This window comes from Hemiscyllium ocellatum, chromosome 32 (assembly GCF_020745735.1).
Source record: "Hemiscyllium ocellatum isolate sHemOce1 chromosome 32, sHemOce1.pat.X.cur, whole genome shotgun sequence".
NCBI classification, from domain to species: domain Eukaryota; kingdom Metazoa; phylum Chordata; class Chondrichthyes; order Orectolobiformes; family Hemiscylliidae; genus Hemiscyllium; species Hemiscyllium ocellatum.
In genome coordinates, this window is record NC_083432.1 from 14299318 (window position 1) to 14319762 (window position 20445).

Here is a 20445-nt window from a genome sequence, read left to right on the forward strand (position 1 = left end):
AGTGGGTAAAGAAGAAACCATCATTGGAGGGGATGGGAAAGAGGAAGATAGGTTGGTCAGATAGACTTAAAAACAAGAATGAGAACTTAAGATTTGAGATATGGGGACAGCCTGAAGGACAACTGTCAGCCAGCCAGAATTGGGTGACAGACAAGACAATTTGGTACAACAGATGGAGAGCCCCAGAGTTTTGAAAGAGCTGAAGTGTAGAAAGTCAAGGATGTGACACCGGAAGGAAGAGCAACTGAATAGTTACAAAATGCAGTAACAAGAAACATGACAGTTTCTGTAGCTGCCACTTGAATAAAAGGCAAGTATTGCTCATAGAGAGGATAAAGCATCAGATCCTGCAATAAGACTTGTCAGAGAAAATTTCAAATTTTTCACTAAAACAAATGTTGCGTTCACAGGTCTGGTTTCTGTACTCCTTGCTTTTTGAGCAAAAGGTGTTGGTTTCACTTTCTTTCAATATAATAGGACCAAAGGAGTATTAGAGGAATGTAATCACCACAAGTGAAGAAAGTTGTAAGTAGTAGTAGTGGTAACATCATGATCATGTACTGTGTTGTCTACTACAGCCATTTTATTACAATAGAAAGGAGCTAAAAGTTGAATGGATGGATTCAAACAAGCTGCAACAGACCTGGGAGGTATAAGGGAACCCTTGCAATGACTTGCGGAAATAGCAGCTTGTCCAGGTACAGAGGACCACTCAGATGTACAGCCTTTCCAGCATAGCTCATTAATTCTCAGCAAGAAACCTAGTCAGTTTCCTCTGCTCAGCTCCTTAATCCAATACAGCAACGATCGACTTCAGCAACTGCTAAGAACTGCTAAGCATCTTGGCTAAGAACAACTAACCAGCAATTAGGTTTGATACCTCCTTGTCCATATGCTTGTGCATTGCAACAAGCTAACAAGGATAATACTTTGATTTTAAGATCGTACACCCCAGTCCAACACCAGCATCTCCAAATCTTGATTTTGAGAGTGCTTCCTTGTTAACATCTGGCAAAATTATACAATTAAAATCAGTAACATTGAAATGCTCTCAAGATAATAGTTCAAAACTAAAAGCATTGCAATCACTCAGAAAGCTACATGGATTAACTCAGCTCCCTGGGGCCTGTAAGACAGTGTTAATGTCATACAAGATGATTGATATCATTGTTATTTCTTGTTACAGTGCACTACTCAGATGGCAAAGCTGTACAGAAGCATCTCAATACTGCCATGGATAGCTCAACAGAAGTGCATATACCAAGGTGAGGAAACGCCCGAACACTATTTGGCATAATTTAAGGGGATGAGATGGGGAAAGAGCTATAGTTCAGTGAAATAGTTCAAAAGCTGGTAATAATCATGAAAAGAATCAGCCATCCACTTTTTTATAGCTATAAACACTCACCATTTTAAATTACCCACATAACAAATGAAGTTTAAAGTGAGGAAAGTTCCAGTGAGAATTGATAGACAATTATCACATCATGCAGCAGAACAAAATCAATCGTTGTAGGAACCAAGGCTGAACATAAATTCCTGCTCTAACCTCTTAGCTCAAATAGATTTTTTTATTCAGTACAGTTTCATTAATTAATCAAAAATACAAACAACATGACATACAATCTTTACATTGGCCTTTCTGTTAGAAAAGATTATCTAGAATTTATCTTAAGGTTCTAATAGTTAAAATAACACTGATCCTTATTTGGATGCTAACACATATTCCCTTCATGTAACAGATTTCCCTCAGTAATCTACATAAAATATTTATGGACTATGAAATTTTAGAAAAGTTTGATGTCTGAAAACAAAATAGATAGCACTAGAACAACAGGTCAGTAAGCATTTATAAAGACAACAATTTAAAATGGATGAAATGTCTTGGAAAATCCTCAATACTGACTCCAGACCACATGGAATCTCATCACATCAGATCAACATGGGCAAGGAAATCTCCTGTTATTTACCACCTACTGCTCTTCCTCAGCTGGAAAATCAGCTGCCATCTGAAGGCAGCAAGGACAAAGCAGGAACTCTGGATAGACAATTTCAATGCCCATCAGCAAGAATGAGTTCGTAGAATTGTAATTTACAATAATAAGTAAACCAAGTATGACTGAAAAAAGGCATACTTTGTCAAAACTTTTCATCTTGTACTAAAGTCATAGAATTTTACAGTACAGAAATGGACCCTTCAGTAGTAAAACTTATTCATGCCACAATCAGATATCCTAAACTGATCTAGTCCCATTTGCCAGCATTTAGCCCACTTCACTCTAAACTTGTCCTACTCATATACCCAATCGAGCCGTCTTTAAATTGTACCCACCCCCACCACTTCCTCTGACAGCTCGTTCCATACTGTGACGATGCTGAGGCTTTAAGAGGTTATTTCATCCTTTTGTTTTGGAAGAGAGTATGGCAAAGGTGTCCAGCAAACTACCAAAAATCAACCGAGTAAACAGCTTGCGAGACCTTGGGTTTTTATTTGAAAAGTTGGAACATGGGAGGCAGCCTGGCTAGTTATGGCCAGTTCCCACAGACCAAGCTTTCTAATTATTTTTTAAGTTTTGGGTTTAGCTTTAAGCAATTTCTGTTGTAGGCTTGAACTAATAGAAGCTGTTTCCCTCTCTCAGTTAAGGCTAAATGTTGAGGTTTTTGTGCTGCTAGTTCACCTGAGACACAAATCTATTTTTCTGAATTTTCCTTTTTGTCAAGGGATGTGTTTATGGGAAGTTACTGTATTTGAACAATTAATTAATAATAGTTACCATATCTATTGTATTGTTAAGCTTTCCAATAATGTTAGGTAATTCTAAATTCCTCTTTCTTTCATCACCTTTTAACTACAGTGTTTAAAAAAATTGTGTTCTGCTTTATGTCAACTAGCTTGACCAATTGCAATACATCTAGGACACAGCACTTCACAACTGTCCTTAAAAATAAAGAAAAAATTAGGTTACCTTCTTAAAATATTGAGGGTGTCTGCTCTGGTCCTTAATATATGCATCACCCTGTGTGAAAAAGTTGCTTCTCAGGTCCCTTTTAAATCTTTCTCCTCTCACTTTAAACCTATCAATAGAGACAAGATGGCAGCACAGTAGGACACTCCAGCCAGAGCTCCTCTACTTCATCAGTTCCTTTTCCTTTCTTTACTGCAGCTTTGCTTCCTCACCCCAACCCCAACTTTTAACTTCTGAAACTTACCCAGGGAGAATGGAGAATGGAGCAGGCAAGTCAGAGTCTATGCTGGTGCAAGAGAAGTGCCCCGGAAGTGAGTCATTGGCCAGAGCACAGCGCGGGAGGCAGTCCAAGTCCAGGCCGACCAGGAGACAAATCCTGGAAGGCTAGCCACGGGCTAGAGCCCGGCACGAGGAGGCAGCGAGGTCTCAAGTTTTGAAACCCAGTGATCACAGACTGTAATTTGGGTACTTCTTAAAAACATTTTATTCTTATTATTATTCTGGACTTATCCCATCCATGTCACTCATGAATCTTTACAAGGTCAGGTTAGGTGAATCGGCCATGGTAAATTGTCCATAGTGTCAGGGATATGCAGGTTAAGTGGATTAGTTAGAAGTAAATGTAGAGTAATAGGGTAGGGGAATGGGTCTGCGTGGGTTACTCTTCAGAGGGTCAGTGTGGTCTTGCTGGGCTGAAGGCCTGTTTTCACACTGTAGGGATTTTATTCTATGAAAACCGGGTAAAGTAACAACACAGGGTTGCACTTCCTGAAACTTTACTTTCAAATGTGCTCTGATGAACTTTGACTCAACCTCACCACCAATCTTATTAATCCCTCTACCCTTGGCAAGTATTAGGCTTGGCTTTTTAATTCATTCTAGGGACATATGCATCATGAATAACTATCAAGTTGATGGTGAATCGCCCCCTTGAACCATTTGGCCAAGAGAACTCCTGAACTTTGGCCCAGAAGGAATAGGATATAATTCCACATCAGAGTGGTGCATGGCTTTGAAGTCAACTCTCAGGGAAAACTATTCCCATGCATCTGCTATCCATGTCCATTTAAGCAATAGAGTTAGAAGGTGCTGTCAAAAGAATCTTGGTGAGTAATTGCAGTGCATCCTTCATTAAGAGGTGACTCCCAAGCTCCAGAGGATTTCATTGTTCATCAAAAGTTATTCAAAGAAGACCTTAATTTTCTGCATGTTTCATCAAAGGTCTATTTTCTTACGTTTCAAAGAGTCACCAATGGCCTACAGCTCAGTGTACACACACACACACACACACACACATAAACGATCGAGATTGGGGTGGCCTTAGTTTCCAATTGACTCTCCAGATTATCATGCCTGTGGGTAACTTGCTACAGGTGAGATGCAGCATGTCAGCAAGGAAAAAGAAAAGATAGTTAACACAATAACCCAGCCTTATTTGACCCCAGTTCTCATTTAGGTAGAGTTTGAGGTGGTTCACCTGCGGAGGATCATAGCTGAAATGTCATCATAAAATGTACAGAAAATGGTGACAAATTTCTGAGTGCAGCCAAACATAAACACAACGTTCAATAAACCTTAGATTTGAAAGCTTTCCTGATATCAAGAAAAGCAATGTTGATGCTATTCCTTGCAGTTCTCTTGAATTCACGGTACATGTAAAGATCATGTCTGTGACGTCTTTCAACAAAGTGAAGACCACACTGCAATGTGGAAGGAGTTCCTCAGCCATTGAGGAAGACAGTTGAGAAGATCTTTGCAATGACTTTCTTTGCAGGAGTTGGCAGCAAGGCACCTTTCTTGTTTCTGCAATTGCAATCCATCTATGTTTTTGAAAATAGTCACGATTACAGTGTCCCTGATTTTCCCTAGCAGTTGCTATTCTAATGAGGGATGCAATGTTGTGTAATTGTTCTAGGAGTATACCCACCAAGTTTCAAAATTTCAACAAGTATGCCATCTGTACCAGAGGCTTTGTTTTTCAACTGTTGAGAGCTTTTCAACCCTCCTCCAGACCAGCATGGCAGAAGACTAAAATGAATGAGTTACTGAGGAATCAAGGTGAAATAATTAATGTTGATAAAGAATTGAGGATGTCATGAAGAAGTTTTCCCCAACTAGGACCAATTTCCTCCTGGTCTTTGATTAGCTTCTCTACCAGCTCGGCACTCAGCAAGTTGGGCCTGGGAATGCTTGAGCCATTGATCAGACTGGCATTGTGACCTGTTAGTTGCTGAATTTCCTGTGCTCCTAACACCACCTTTATGTTGCTCTTTATGTTGCCTGTTTTATGCTCAACTGCTCCTCTCAGTCTACCTCTGCTCCTTATGAACGATGAAAATTTCAATGAAAATTTTATATTTGCACTGGATTATGTCCTGTATCTCTAGGAATAAATGAGGAAGAGGATAAAAGGTTTTTAGAAAGTTCAAAGGGAGCAATTCAGCTGTGGCCCTGGAGGAATGTAGGAAGTGCAAGAGGGAACTTAAGAAAGCAATTAGAAGAGCAAAAAGGAGGCATGAAAAGGGACTTATAAACAGGATTAAAGAGAATCCTAAGATATTTTATAAATACATTAAAGGAAAGAGGTTAACCAGGGAAAAAATAGCACCCATTAAAGACCAAGGTATGAAGCAGGATATTGGAAGGGTGTTAAATGAATATTTCTCATCAGTCTTCACTCTGGAAAAGGAGAGTTTAAGTACAAGTTCAACAAAAAGTATTTTGAGGAACGAGCAGTTTGACATAGGAAATGGGGAGGTATTGGAGACGGTCAGGCTTAAAAAAGGACAAATACCCTCACCTGGATGAATTGCATCCCAGGCTGCCACGAGATGCATGGCAGGAAATTACAGGGGCTCTGACACAAATTTTTACTTCCTCTCTGGCAGAGGGGGAAATGTCAGAGGACTGGAGGATAGGTAACATGGTTTCACTTTTCAAGAAAGGTGGTAAAGATGAACCAGGAAATTACAGACTGGTTAGTCTCACATCTAGTGGAGAAAATTCCAAAACAGACAGTTAATATCAGCTTGGACAGACATGGGTTAATTAGGGATAGTCAGCATGACTTTGAGGAAGGGAGGTCATGTCTAACAAATTTGTTACAATTTTTCGAACATGTGATCAAGTGTGGATGAGGAAAATTCAGTTGACGCAGCTTATATTGTTTTTAGTAAAGCCTTTGACAAAGTCCTAAATGGGAGACTGATTGAGAAGATTAAAGCACATGGAATTCAAGGGAAACCTGGCAAGATGGATCAGAAACTGGTGTACGAAAAGGACACAAAAGGTAGTGGTCGAAAGCTGTTTGAACGACTGGAGGCCAATGCCCAGCAGTGTACCACAAGGACCAGTACTGGGATCTTTATTGTTTGTTATAAACATATAGATGAAAATGTGGGAGGATTGTTCAGCAAGTTTTCAGATGACACCAAGATTGGTAGGGTGGTTAATAGTGACGATGATGGTTATAGATTGCAGCAAGATATGGATGGAATTGGTCAGATGGTCAGAGTAGTGGCCAATGGCATTTCACCCTAATAAGTGCAAGGAAGAAACCAGATGAGCGAGCATTTAATGGGTAGCTTAGAGGAACAGAGAATCTTGGGGTAATTATTCACTGATCCCTGAAATCGGCTGAGCCTGATAATAGGATAGCCATGCCAATATATGGGACATTCGTTTCCATCAGCTGTGTCAGAGTGTAACAGTAAGGAAGCAATGTTGGAATTGTACAGAGCATTAGTTTGGTCACAGCTGGAGTACTGTGTGCAGTTCTGGCCACTTCACTACAATAAAGATGTGATAGCACGAGTTGCTTGGGATGAAAAAGTTGAACTATCAGGAAAGACAAGACAGAATTGGATTGGTTTATTTTCAGTAATGAAAGCTGAATGATGTGTTTTAGATTATGAGGGTGATGGACAGGATGAATTTTGTGCAGTTGTGTCCTTTGGTTGAGGGATCAATCAAAAAGGAGGTACCACCAGATTCAAGAACAGCTTCATCTTTAATGTTATCAGACTTCTGAATGGACCCCTTAAATCAGAGGTGATTTTTTTCTGCACCTTCTCTTTGGCTGTCACACTATACAAGGGTGGCATGGTGGCTACTGCCTCCCAACACCAGGGACCCAGGTTCGATTCCAGTCTCGGGCAACTGTCTGTGTGGAGTTTGCACATTCTCCCCGTGTCAGCATGGGTTTCCTCTGGGTGCTTCAGTTTCCTCCCACCAAAGATATGCAGGTTAGGTGAATTGGCTATGTGAAATTGCCTAGATTGTTCAGGGATGTGCAGGTTAGGTGCTTTAGTCAGGGATAAATGTAGAGTAATAGGGTAGGAGAATGGGTCAGGGAGGGTGACTCATCAGAGGGTCGGTGTGGACCAGTTGAGCCAACTGACCTGTTTCCACATTGTAGGGATTCTATATTCTGCATTCAGTCCTATTACCCTGTTTATCTTCTGTCAGGTGTCATTTGTCTGGTCAGCACACCAAACAATACTTTTCACTGTATCTCAGTACATGTAACAATAATAAATCAAATCAATTGTTTCAGGGTAAACAGTAGGAGTTTCAGGGGATATTTGAGAAAAAAATGTTTTCCCTCAGTCAGTGGTGGGAATCAGGCATGTACTGCCTGGGAAAGCACTGGAGGTTGAAAACCTTTTTAAAAAAAGGTTTGGATGAGCACTTGGAGAACCATAACACTCAGAGATATGGAAGAAGTGGCACGAAATTGGGATTAATGCGCCTTTAGTGGTAGTTATGTTGGTGCAGACTTGACGGGCCAAAGGGCCTTTTCTGTGCTGTATGATTTTGGTTAAAGCAGTTGATTTATTTTATACAAATCAAGGAGCAAGAGCAGGCCATTCAGCCCCTCAAGCCTGCTCCACCGTTCAATAAGATGGTCTAATTGATTGCAACCCCAAAGCTGCATTCCCACCTTTCTATCCCCCTGCTCAAGAATCTACCAACTTCTGCCATAAAAATATTGAAGGACTTCACTTCCACCAACTTTCAAAGATGTTTCAAAGACTCACCAGAGAAACAAATTTTGCCATATTTTAAATGGGTGACCCCTAATTCTGAATTCTACCACCAGGTGTAACATCACATCCAATCCGATCCTAACAGGAACTCATCAAGATTTTGTGTTTTAATCAAGTTCTCTTTCTGTTCTATTCCAGCAGACACAAGCCTAATCTAATTTTTCCTCAAAAGACAACTTTCTCATTCTGGGTATTAGGACTAGAAAACCTTCTCTGAACTGCGTCCAACATATTCATATCCATCCTGATCAAGGGAGACTGAAGACTACTTCACAAATCTTTGTTATGCTGAACTTTAAGGTTGAACTGGCATGAAGGACATATTGTAGTTCCTGTTGGCTTCAAGATAAAAATATACACCAAGACAAGATTTATAGTGTAAATAAAATTAATACAGAATCATCAAGGACCATCATTTTAGAGTTCAGGGCGAGAAGACTCTCTCTTTTGAGAAGTCCAATTCTTTTGACACCAAAGATTAACTCGTGCATATTTTTGATCAGTACCAAGCAACTTTAAGACTTATGATTTGCCTTTAATTCTTAAGGTATGACTAGTCCATCAGCACAACACCCAGTTTCACAATTCTTTGCTTAATGTGCTTTGTTGAAAAATCATTACACCTGCTAAAAGCTCGAGACTTCTCAACCTATTCTCAACTACTTGAACACCAAAATATTTTGCACAACTTATTTTGTACTTCTCACATTACTTTATTGAATGGAATAGAGTGTCCTAATTGGATACAGTTGTGAATCTAACCAAGTGAGTGAAGCTTCAGAAATCAGGCCACAAGTATAAATTATGATGAGATCTAAATATCTGTGGTGCATGTAACTCCATACTTTCCCTTCCCAAGTAAACCCCATGAAAATCTGCTTCTCATCAATTTTTAAATATCCATTCCCCAATTTTCGTTCGAATCTCTGACAAATTCGACAACAGTCATGTTATAGTAATAATCATATGATTCATGGGTGATCAGGTGAATGTTTTCAGCAGTGCTGACATAATGGTGGTTCTTAAAGTTAGAGGTTGATCAATAAGATTGTAGACAGCTGGATGATCAAACTTTTTCATTTTGGATCAAGAAAGATGGCTTATTTACCAAACCACAACGTATCATCATTACAGGCTCCCTAAATGGAAGGAAAGGAACAAGAAAGGGCTTCTGGAACCTTTGCCGTATTGTCAGGAATATTTCTCACTGAAGTAAACAGGTCTGAAACGAGTAAACAGCTCACTCAACCTTAGTGCAGTTTTTTTTTTAAAAATCTTTACTTAAAAATAGCAACTCAGGCAAAATAAATAACGCGTTTACTAAACAAAGATATGTTTATCAATGTGTATCTTATTTTCTTCAAATATAACTCCCAGTCACTCCTATTGAATTCTCTTGAAAAAGATACCTCCAGGAGACCTTCCTTTTCTTCTTAATAATGTCTCAATTTTTTCTTCACTTCATTATAAACCAATCATTTGATTTTTTTTTGTAGAAGGTGCGATCTTAGAATAATCAGATTCAATTTCAGTATTGCACAGCAGTGAATTATGACATATCAAGTCTCTACACATGTGTATGATAACTGGACTGGAGGGTTTGCATTATAAAGGAAGGGCTGGATAAGCTGGCAAGTTCTTTCAATGGGTTAAGAGCAAATCCCTTAGAGATTTATAAAATCATGAGGGTCATAGATAAAGTGAATAGCAAGTATCGTTCCCCTCGGATGGGTGATTTCAAAATTAGGGGGCATATTTCTGAGGTGAAGCAAAAGATGTAAAAGGGACCCAAGGGGTAAATTTTTCATGCAGAATTTTATTTGTATGTGGAATGAACTGCCAGAGGAAGTGGAAGATACTTGTACAGTTACAACACTTAAAAACATTTGGACAGGTACATGAATAGGACAGTTTAAAGGGATAGGAGTTTAGTTTGAGAAACTCGGTCAGCATGGACTATTTTAAGTGAAGGGTCTGTTCCTGTTCTGTATAACTATGATCCTGTAAGTACACACATGCTCTGCACACTGTGCTCATTTTATAACTGTTAGATATGTCTGCAAATTGTTAATTTCTGCTTCATTATTAAACATGTTTAATTAAGTAATAAAATGAGACATACCTTCCACTTCCTGACCAATGGAGAGACCCACCCATTTTCGCTGCAAGGAAAATATAATGAGTTAACAGATAGCATTGTTTCAATAAGTACATTCAAAGAATGAAGGATTTTTAAAAAAAAATAACAGTTTTAGAAAAAGAAACCTGGAGGATCCAAGGACTCAGAACTGTGCAAGATACACATCATATTTTTAAACTTAAAATTAGGCTTGTTGCTTGAAAATAGCTTATGGAAAGCAATGCAAGATTAGACATTTTTTCTCTCATGTCAAAAACAAATACTTCGAATAATGAATAATCCCTTCCTTGGGTGCATGAATTTCATACTTGGTTGGAAGTGCATACAATGCCAATTCTAACAATAGTGAAGCATTAGCACAACTGTTAACATTGCAATCATCTACTCTTTATGTAATAAGCTGAACGAGAATGGTTCTTATAAAACAGCGCATCAACCATCCCAATCCAACTCCAAAACAGTTAATTTTTCCTATTTGTGAAGTCCAACAGTTCACACATTTAAACAATTCTAGACGCACTGGATCATATTCTTTTCCAAGTTTATATATTCACACCTGAACCCTTCCCTGGTAAGTCATGCAACGAGTCAACAAAGCTGGGAAGTGATAGAATCTTCTACAATTAAACCAAATGAGAACACAGTTTAAAATACAATGTATTTGTATCTTTGTGTGCAACAACATCTCTGAACAGGTTGACCAAATAAATATCCCAAAATGGACTAGCTATGCTGTCGCACGTAGGATAAGACCTGTAAGATTTCCCTAATAAACACTCCCCACAAAAAATAACAGGCAACTTGGTTTCTATCTCACTAGCTGGCTTGTTGTTATTTTGAGTTTCCACGGGAGATAATATGTTAAAGAGCAGACCTGAAGGGTTAATTGAGAAACTTCAGTTTCTGAGGATGGATTGAAGAAGTGGAACTGTTCTCCTTGGAGAGACAAAAGCAGGGAGGAGATTTGATGGAGGTTTACAAAATCACGAACTGGTTGGACAGAGCAGATAAAGAAAAGCTGTTCATGTTTGTAAACCAAACACGACCAAGTGGTCTCAAATTTTAAGTGCTGCAAAAGCAGCAAGGATGATGTGAGAAAAACTTTTCTTGCAGTGAGCACTCAGGGGAGAGAACACACTGCCTAGAAATGCGGTGTAGATAGCTTCAATTGAGGCATTCAAAAGGGCACTGGATGATTATTAGGATAGAAGGAGTGTGTAAAAGATATGGGGAAGCATCAGGAAATTGTCACTAGGTAATGATATTCTTATAGAGCTGGTGCGGGTACTATGGACCCAACCACTTCCTTCTGCAATGTAAGAATTCTATAATTCTGTGAATATTTCATTTTTGATTTCAAGTCAAATCTCACATTGGATATCAGGAACCAGTTGCAGTATACCATTAATAGATGGAAAGTATTATACTTCTTAGGAAAATCATGGAGCAACCAAGGGCGTACATTGAAAATGTAAAGATTTGGGCTGCAATTCCAACAACTAATGCCTTCCAGTGAAAACATTATTTAAGTTTATGCCCCACAAATAAGATTACTCCCACCTTCAAAAACTAAGTTAACCATCAATTACAAGCAGAGTTTGAAAACATCCTTTGCCTTTATTTGTATTAGATCTAACTAAACACAGCTCCTCGTTTAGTAGAATATTAATTACTATTCAAATCATGCAAATACCTGCCAGTACTGAAGCAGAATTTTGAAAAGCAATTTGATGTTAGATCAAAATGATCCAGCCTTTAAACAACTGATTGAAGTTTTTGAACTCATGGTAGTGTTATGATGCAGAGGTCGAACCCCTGTTAGTTAACACCCAACCTACTTGCCTCAATCTGTTGAAATATGAGGGTGTGACAGAGAACTCCTAATTTCCTCTACTTAAAGAAAAAAAAATTTATTTTCTTAACTCTAATAGTAAATGCTAAACAAAACTATTAACAAACCAAACACTCTTTCCCTTAACTGAACATAATCCTATTAACATGCTGTTCTAATAACACACTTATTAAACATTACATTAACTGAATTTCAAATTCACACAGTCTCTGTCTTCTCTGCTGTCTTCAATCTTCCATCTGCTGATCTTCCTGGGTTAGATCTTTCTTTTTACTGCGAGTATATTGAACAGGAAAAAGCACCTTGATAGAGTGCCTTCTAATTTCTTTGAGAGCAAGATTTTAGATGGGCAGTTAGCTCTCTGGCTCCACAGCAATTGCTGTTCGGTGGTAATTGTTCTCTGACCAATTTTCAAAGTACCCACATTTTTCTTTAATACCCTGTCCTCCAATATTGTTCCCTGTCATCAGGGCAATGTTGTCAAAACAATAAATTCAAACATATCCTGGGCATAATTTTAATTAATTGGATAAATTCGAATTATTGTCAAGTAACCAAAACTCAGGTATCCTTTAACACCCAGTTGTTACATGAGCTGTTCCAAAATAGTTACATCTCCCTGCCTTTCCATTCGGGCAGCTCAGCCTGCATTTTAAGCTTACTTCAATATTCAGAAGATGCTATTTTAAAGTGAATTTACACTCATTCAATGTCATAACAGTAGCGAAGGTTAAGAAAAAAAATCTATGAATGCTGAAAATTAAACAAAATTCTACTTAGAGAGGGAAGAGTGCACTGATCACGATCTTAAATTGATACCACTCTTAAGATGCCAGAGGCTGTGGTGGAGGCTGGTACAATTGCAACATTTAAGAGGCATTTGGATGGGTATATGAATAGGAAGGGTTTGGAGGGATATGGGCCGGATGCTGGCAGGTGGGACTAGTTTGGGTTGAGATATCTGGTCGGCATGGAAGAGTTGGACCGAAGGGTCTGTTTTCATGCTGTACATTTCTATGACTGCGTGTGCACATATGGAACAGCAACCAAAAGGGCTGAAATCTTCACATATCCATGACCATGCATCATTAACAACAACAGGATCAGGCTTAACAGTGAGTCAAAGTCTGGTGTTGCATACAAGATAAAGTATGGCATGATAAAATCTGAAATCAAAATCACACAGATGCACAGCGGGTATGTTCTAAACAAAGAGTGGGATGCAGGTGCATAGTTCCTTGAAAAGAGAACCGCAAGTCAACAGGGTGGGTGAAGAAAACTTGTAGCATGCTTGCCTTCATTGGTCAAAACACTGAGTATAGGAGTTTGGATGTCATGTTGTGTTTGATGAGGCTACTTTTAGACTACTATGTACAAATGTGGTCACCCTTCTATAGGAAGGATGTTGTTAAACTTGCAAGTGCAGAAAAGATTTACAGGGATACTGCTGGGACTGGAGGTTTGAGTTATAGGGAGAGGTTGAATAGGTTGGGGCTTTTTTCTCTAGAGCGTCAGAGGCTGAGGGGTGATCTCAGAGGTTTATAAAATCATGAGTGGCATGGATAGGACGAATAGCCAAGGTTTATTTCCAGTGTCAGAAATCACGTGACACCAGGTTATTTGCCAACAGGTTTACTTGAAATCATAAGCTTTTAGACTGCCTCTCCATCAGGCATACGGGTGGGGAAGTCCACAAGTAAAGAGCATAGGTTTAAGCTGAGAGGGGAATGATTTAAAAAGGTCCTGAGGGGTAAATCTTTCACATAGAAGATGGTGCATGTATGAAACAAGCTACTAGAAGTAGTGGTGGAGGAGGATACAATTACAACATTTAAAAGGCATCTGGATGGGTATATGAAGAGGAAGGGTTTAGAGGGATATTGGCTGAATGCCAGCAAATCGAACAGGGTCAAATTGAGATATCTGGTTGGTACTATATGACTCTGTCTCAGAGTCATAGCGTCATAGAGATGTACAACACAGAAACAGACCCTTTGGTCCAACTCATCCATGTTGACAAGATATGCTAAATGAACCTAGCCCCATTTGAGAGAAGAGCAAGCAAAAAGCAAGAGCAAAACCAAAAAGCAATATTCTGCTTCCATGATGTGAACATTTTTAATGGAGAAACTCTGAATATGTCAGCAGACAGCAAAAGCAACGAGGTTCACTTGTACCTGTGTGAACGTGTGCAGGAGCAAAACATAATGGGAAACACTTCAAAGGATTCAAAAGGCCTCATTTACACGATTTTAGAAAATGGTCCAAGGCCCTTCAATGCCAAGTTAAAAAAAAGCTACCAATTCAGAACAGGACTGAAGGCTTGACCAAAAGAAATTAATTTTATGCATAGTCAAGATGAGGGTGAGAATTCAGAATGTGACACACAAACCAACATCAAGGTGTTTTGCATAGTTGGAGGAAGCAAAAAGGGTTGAAGAGTTAATTACGCTGAGGGTAAACACAAACATGGATTATTTGAGCCAATTGGACTATTTTGACAAGTGCCTGTTGCAGTCAAATGTTAAAGAGTAAATAAATCACATTACGAGAAAGGATGATCATGCTGGTCTCAGTCACTAAATGCCATTAATAATGTGGCCCAGGGTAATTTCAGCAATTAGAATGGCAGAAATGGAAGGATCAAAGTCCAGAATGAACTGCATGTGAGATAGGTACTCATCTGAGAAACAAAAACGTATTCTAATACATGGGAGAAGACAAGGAGGTTAGAGAGGAGAGTAATGCTTTGTAAGTGAAAGACAGAGACAACAGCAGACCTTTTCTCTGTTAGAAGCTGTTGAAAAGGAGTTTTGAAAAGTGCCACACTCATACATGAATTACCATAGAGAACTACTTCATAGTGGGATACATTATCTCCCACAATTCAACTGTTTAAAAAAAAAATCAAACCATCTCTTGAGGTGCTAACTGCTTGTTCACATGGATGTATGCGACAGGATGCACCCATAACTTCTTATTACCTGTGGCAGACTGAAGGCAATGCTCCCTGGAAGCACAGAGGCATGACTTTTCACCGTGAAGACGAATTTATGGTTCGGACTAGTTTTCACAATTACATGACTAAGAGGAAGAAAAAAAGAGGGGGTGAATCACATTTGAGAAGCAATTGAAGCATACACTTTGATTGAAATTTCAAGATTAAAAAGCACAATCGCAAAGGTACCAGATTCATGCAGAACTAACTTGCACTGGCAATAGTTTTAATAATGCTCCCCAAAGAAAGATATTCCTGCATTTGCACCAGATTGCCTCTTCTAGCTTATGGACGGGCAGCCAGTCTCTGCAACTCTATTAACATCCAACATATTGCATGAACATAGGATATAAACAAGGTAAGGAGTGGTCCCTCACGTTTACTTAAGTCAGGCTTTTGCAATCTGATGAAAAGTAAAAATAAAAGTCTGAAATAAAAAGCTGATATTCATTAGAATCAAGACTATGGAGGGTCAGATTGCCTTAATGCCATCCGTCACTGAGAATGCAAAATCCTCTGGGGTAAAAACAATGACTGCAGATGCTGGAAACCAGATTAGTGGTGCTGGCAGAGCACAGCAGTTCAGGCAGCATCCAAGGAGCAGCGAAATTGACGTTTCGGGTTAGCCCATGCAGGACTATTCTATGCTAACCTGGCTGATTTCACCATTTCAGTTGGCTCAGACGTCCCAACAGTACCCTTCCAGCGACACTCTCATTCATTTGGCCAAACTGGTCCTCACCCTTAATTTCTCCTTTGAATCCTCCCACTTCCTCCAGACCAAAGGGGTAGCCATGGGCACACGTATGGGCCCCAGCTATGCCTGTCTCTTTGTTGGCTACGTAGAACAGTTGATCTTCCGGAATTACACCGGCACCACTCTCCATCTCTTCCTTCGCTACATTGATGACTGCATTGGCGCCACCTCGTGCTCCTGTGAGGAGGTTGAGCAATTCATCAACTTCACCAACACATTCCACCCTGACCTTAAATTTACCTGCACCATCTCTGACACCTCCTTCCCCTTCCTGGACCTCTCCATCTCCATTAATGACGACCGACTTGACACTGACATTTTTTACAAACCCACCAACTCCCACAGCTACCTGGATTACACCTCTTCCCACCCTACCTCTTGCAAAAATGCCATCCCATATTCCCAATTCCTCCGCCTCTGCCGTATCTGCCCCCAGGAGGGGCAGTTCCACTATAGAACACACCAGGTGGCCTCCTTCTTTAGAGACCGCAATTTCCCTTCCCACGTGGTTAAAGATGCCCTCCAACGCATCTCTTCCACATCCCGCACCTCCGCCCTCAGACCACACCCCTCCAACCGTAACAAGGACAGAACGCCCCTGGTGCTCACCTTCCACCCTACAAACCTTCGCATAAACCAAATCATCCGCAGACATTTCTGCCACCTCCAAAAAGACCCCACCACCAGGGATATATTTCCCTCCCCACTCCTTTCCACCTTCCGCAAAGACCGTTCCCTCCATGACCACCTGGTTAGGTCCATGCCGCCCTATAACCCACCCTCCCATCCTGGCACTTTCCCCGGCCACCACAGGAACTGTAAAACCTGTGCCCACACCACCTCCCTTACCTCTATCTAAGGCCCTAAAGGAGCCTTCCACATCCATCAAAGTTTTACCTGCACATCCACTAATATCATTTATTGTATCCGTTGCTCCCGATGCGGTCTCCTCTACATTGGGGAGACTGGGCGCCTCCGAGCAGAGCGCTTTAGGGAACATCTCTGAGATATCTGCACCAATCAACCACACCGCCCCGTAGCCCAACATTTCAACTCCCCCTCCCACTCTGCCGAGGACATGGAGGTCCTGGGCCTCCTTCACTGCCGCTCCTTCACCACCAGACGCCTGGAGGAAGAACGCCTCATCTTACGCCTCGGAACACTTCAACCCCAGGGCATCAATGTGGACTTCAACAGCTTTCTCATTTCCCCTTCCCCCATCTCATCCTAGTTTCAAACTTCCAGTTCAGCACTGTCCCCATGACTTGTCCGACCTGCCTAGCTCCTTTTCCACCTATTCCACTCCACCCTCTGCTCCCTGACCTATCACCTTCATCTCCTCCCCCACTCACCCATTGTACTCTATGCTACTCTCTCCCCACCCTCCTCTAGCTTATCTCTCCATGCTTCCAGCTCACTGCCTTTATTCCTGATGAAGGGCTTTTGCCCGAAACGTTGACTTCGCTGCTCATTGGATGCTGCCTGAACTGCTGCGCTCTTCCAGCACCACTGATCCAGAATTAGCAAAGAACTTAGTCAGGGCAACAAAGGATTGGTGATAAGATTAGATTAGATTATTTACAGTGTGGAAACAAGCCCTTCGGCCCAACAAGTCCACACCGACCCACCGAAGCGCAACCCACCCATACCCCTACATTTACCCCTTACCTAACACTACGGGCAATTTAACATGGCCAATTCACCTGACCCGCACATCTTTGGACTGTGGGAGGAAACCCACGCAGACACGGGGAGAACATGCAAACTCCACACAGTCAGTCGCCTGAGTCGGGAATTGAACCCGGGTCTCAGGCGCTGTGAGACAGCAGTGCTAACCACTGTGCCCCGTGCCGCCCACTATAAATACTGATCCTGCTAGCAACACCCAATTCATGAATAATGAATTTTAAAAATTACTGTCATGTTAAACCCCCAATCCAGAAGATTCACAGATGACAAGTAGCCAGTCAAATTTACGGAGGCTGGTGATTAGATGAGCCCTTTTTTGTTTCCCTTTTTCTGTCTATAAATTGGGCCTTTAGATTGCTTGAGATTACTTTATCATTGGCTTCATATATCAACACACCCTGATCCAGGTTAACAGCAAGCAAGAGATCGTAAAATTTTCAATATCCCTGGTTCGAACAGAAGAATGTACCAATGAATAGTGGGCGGCACGGTGGCACAGTGGTTAGCACTGCTGTCTCACAGCGCCTGAGACCCGGGTTCAATTCCCGACTCAGGCAACTGACTGTGTGGAGTTTGCACGTTCTCCCCGTGTCTGCGTGGGTTTCCTCCGGGTGCTCCGGTTTCCTCCCACAGTCCAAAGATGTGCGGGTCAGGTGAATTGGCCATGCTAAATTGCCCGTAGTGTTAGGTAAGGGGTAAATGTCGGGGTATGGGTGGGTTGCGCTTCGGCGGGTCGGTGTGGACTTGTTGGGCAGAAGGGCCTGTTTCCACACTAAGTAATCTAATCTAATCTAATCTAAAGAGATTAGAAGTGAAAATTTGCTCCTGGTTTAGAGTTATTGAGTGGATTATGACATCTATTGTGACATGTTCATTCAATATTCAGACTTCACAAATTGCAGAAAAAGTGTAAAAAAAATACAACTTACAATTAAATATAAGATAGTCAAATTCAAATTACCCACAGGAACCAACTAAAATAATCATACAAATTAAACATTCAATAATTTTGCAAAAATCATTTTTTTTGTCTGGTAACACCCTTCCCATACTTTTGGCTTTTTTTAAATGAATTAAAGGCAACAAGAATTAGTAATGATTAGCCCATAGACAATCTACTCCTTCCCTTTTGTTGACTGGCTTGTGGAAATAGTAACAGAGAACTTCCATGCTCCCTCTCACAATATGCATATAATAATTGAAAGAAGGTATTAGCTAGGAAAGCAAATGTATGCAAAAGTTTCCAAATAGTCCAATTATGTACATCAGCTTGGAGTTGAAAGGCTGGTCTGTTAAATAAATGTTGCTGTAGCTTTGCATTTCCTGACTCAGGTTGGAAAACCAGCTCCATGACTATGGCGCTTCTCTAATATTCCTCCTGCATAGTCATTAGTCTTCTTGTATAAGCCATTATACTGAGCACTGGCAGACTTTTCAACTATAGATAGCACGACAACAGAGCTCAATCTTTTAGCTAACATCACACCATCATATGGCTCACTTGGTAGTCTTGAGATGTAACAATCCTATTTTACTTTAAATCCAGGAATGAGATATTCAGCACTGCATTCCAACTGACCTTCAGAAAGTAATATTCTTGGAGGCAGCAATGCAATGCAAAAATGGCTAATTTAAGTAAATAATGAATTCAAACATCACGACTGGTTGAACTACAGTACCGAGTTTAATAGGAGGTCTCTCTTTTAATGCTGTATTGAAAATTTTTCCCCTGTCTCAGAGACTTACCCAGAAAATGACCCAGTGAGGGCAGGGTCATTGAATTTATTCAAGACTCAGCTCAATAGATTTTTGACAGAAAAAAAGTCAAGCGTTAGGGAGGAGCAGACAGGAAAGTGAAGTTGAAACCACAAACGTGTTCCACATAATTCACATAGTAAAATCATTCAAGTCTTTTTAATGGTGATGGAAGTAAACATGTTATGAACAACAATAATTAATTCACTATTTGGATTCAGTAGACTGCATCTGTTTCTATTCTGCTATTGGATTAGGCTTTAGCTTAGGCTTATCTTTTTGCTAAAATTAGTCCAAAATCAAATAGCTGTGCAATATACTATAACTTTAATGTAACTGCAGCCTACTTTTATTGAGAAACACATTATGCTACATGAATCGTAGCCAATAACCACAATGAACTCTCTCCTTATAGACAAATCTACATGGAGCTCCATTTAACCAAAGGAAATTTTTCAAAAGTTAGCATTTCATCGATAAGAATAGTACTGTTGTTGTGCAAGAATCATTTTCCATTTTCTCTGAATGTTTCTTGCAAATCATGGTTAATTGTTCAGTCATAAATCACCAATTGCATCATAGTCTAATGTGTCAGATAATTTGAGACTGTTAGGTGCACAAGTGCCGTATTCTTGAAACCATTAATGGATCAGGGTGGCTATGGTCAAATTACTTTTACTTAATCTCATGTGCAAAGTGCTGGCTACCCAGCATGAAGAAAACAGTGTTTCAATACTGCAGTAAAAAAAGGCAGACAAGAGACACCTTCAAGGTCAGTAGTTTCAAAAAGCTTCACAATCACTGCGCTCTGGCGTACAAGCAACTGGAAGAAAAATCTAGCAGTCTTCCATCTCAATTGCTCCTGCAGAGCTACTACTGAACAAGCACTGTGAATTCAAGCTGAAAATCTGGTTTAGCAACATCCAGGGAAACAGCAAATAATAAAACAAAAGTGAAAAGTATTGTTTGCAAGAATTAACACCAGATTGGATGCAACTAGGATTACTTAAAAGTGTTAAAACCAGTGCAGATGCAAGGGTGATTTTAAATATTAATTCTGTCATAATAAATGAGATTACAGAGTATACACTGCTGAATAGCAAGCAAGGACAAGTCAGTTAGCATAGGCTGCCTGAAGGAGATTGCGATGATGTTCAAAGTACAAATTTATTTGACAAGTTAGCATGCAACTGGTCCCAAACACTTAATACTCAAATATCCTAAAATAATAAAAGAAAAT

The 20445-nt window shown here is 40.2% G+C and overlaps 1 protein-coding gene across 1 annotated transcript in view; it reads right to left on the reverse strand.

The window, feature by feature from the left end:
- LOC132830782 (vesicle-fusing ATPase) overlaps positions 1 to 20445 on the reverse strand; it is a 277011-nt gene that overhangs the window by 231002 nt on the left and 25564 nt on the right. The window contains exons 3-4 of the mRNA XM_060848627.1: positions 14991 to 15090; positions 10137 to 10176 (exon numbers count right to left, since the gene is read on the reverse strand). Of these exons, the coding sequence (XP_060704610.1) occupies positions 10137 to 10176; positions 14991 to 15090 (140 nt within the window). The remainder of the gene's footprint in view (positions 1 to 10136; positions 10177 to 14990; positions 15091 to 20445) is intronic.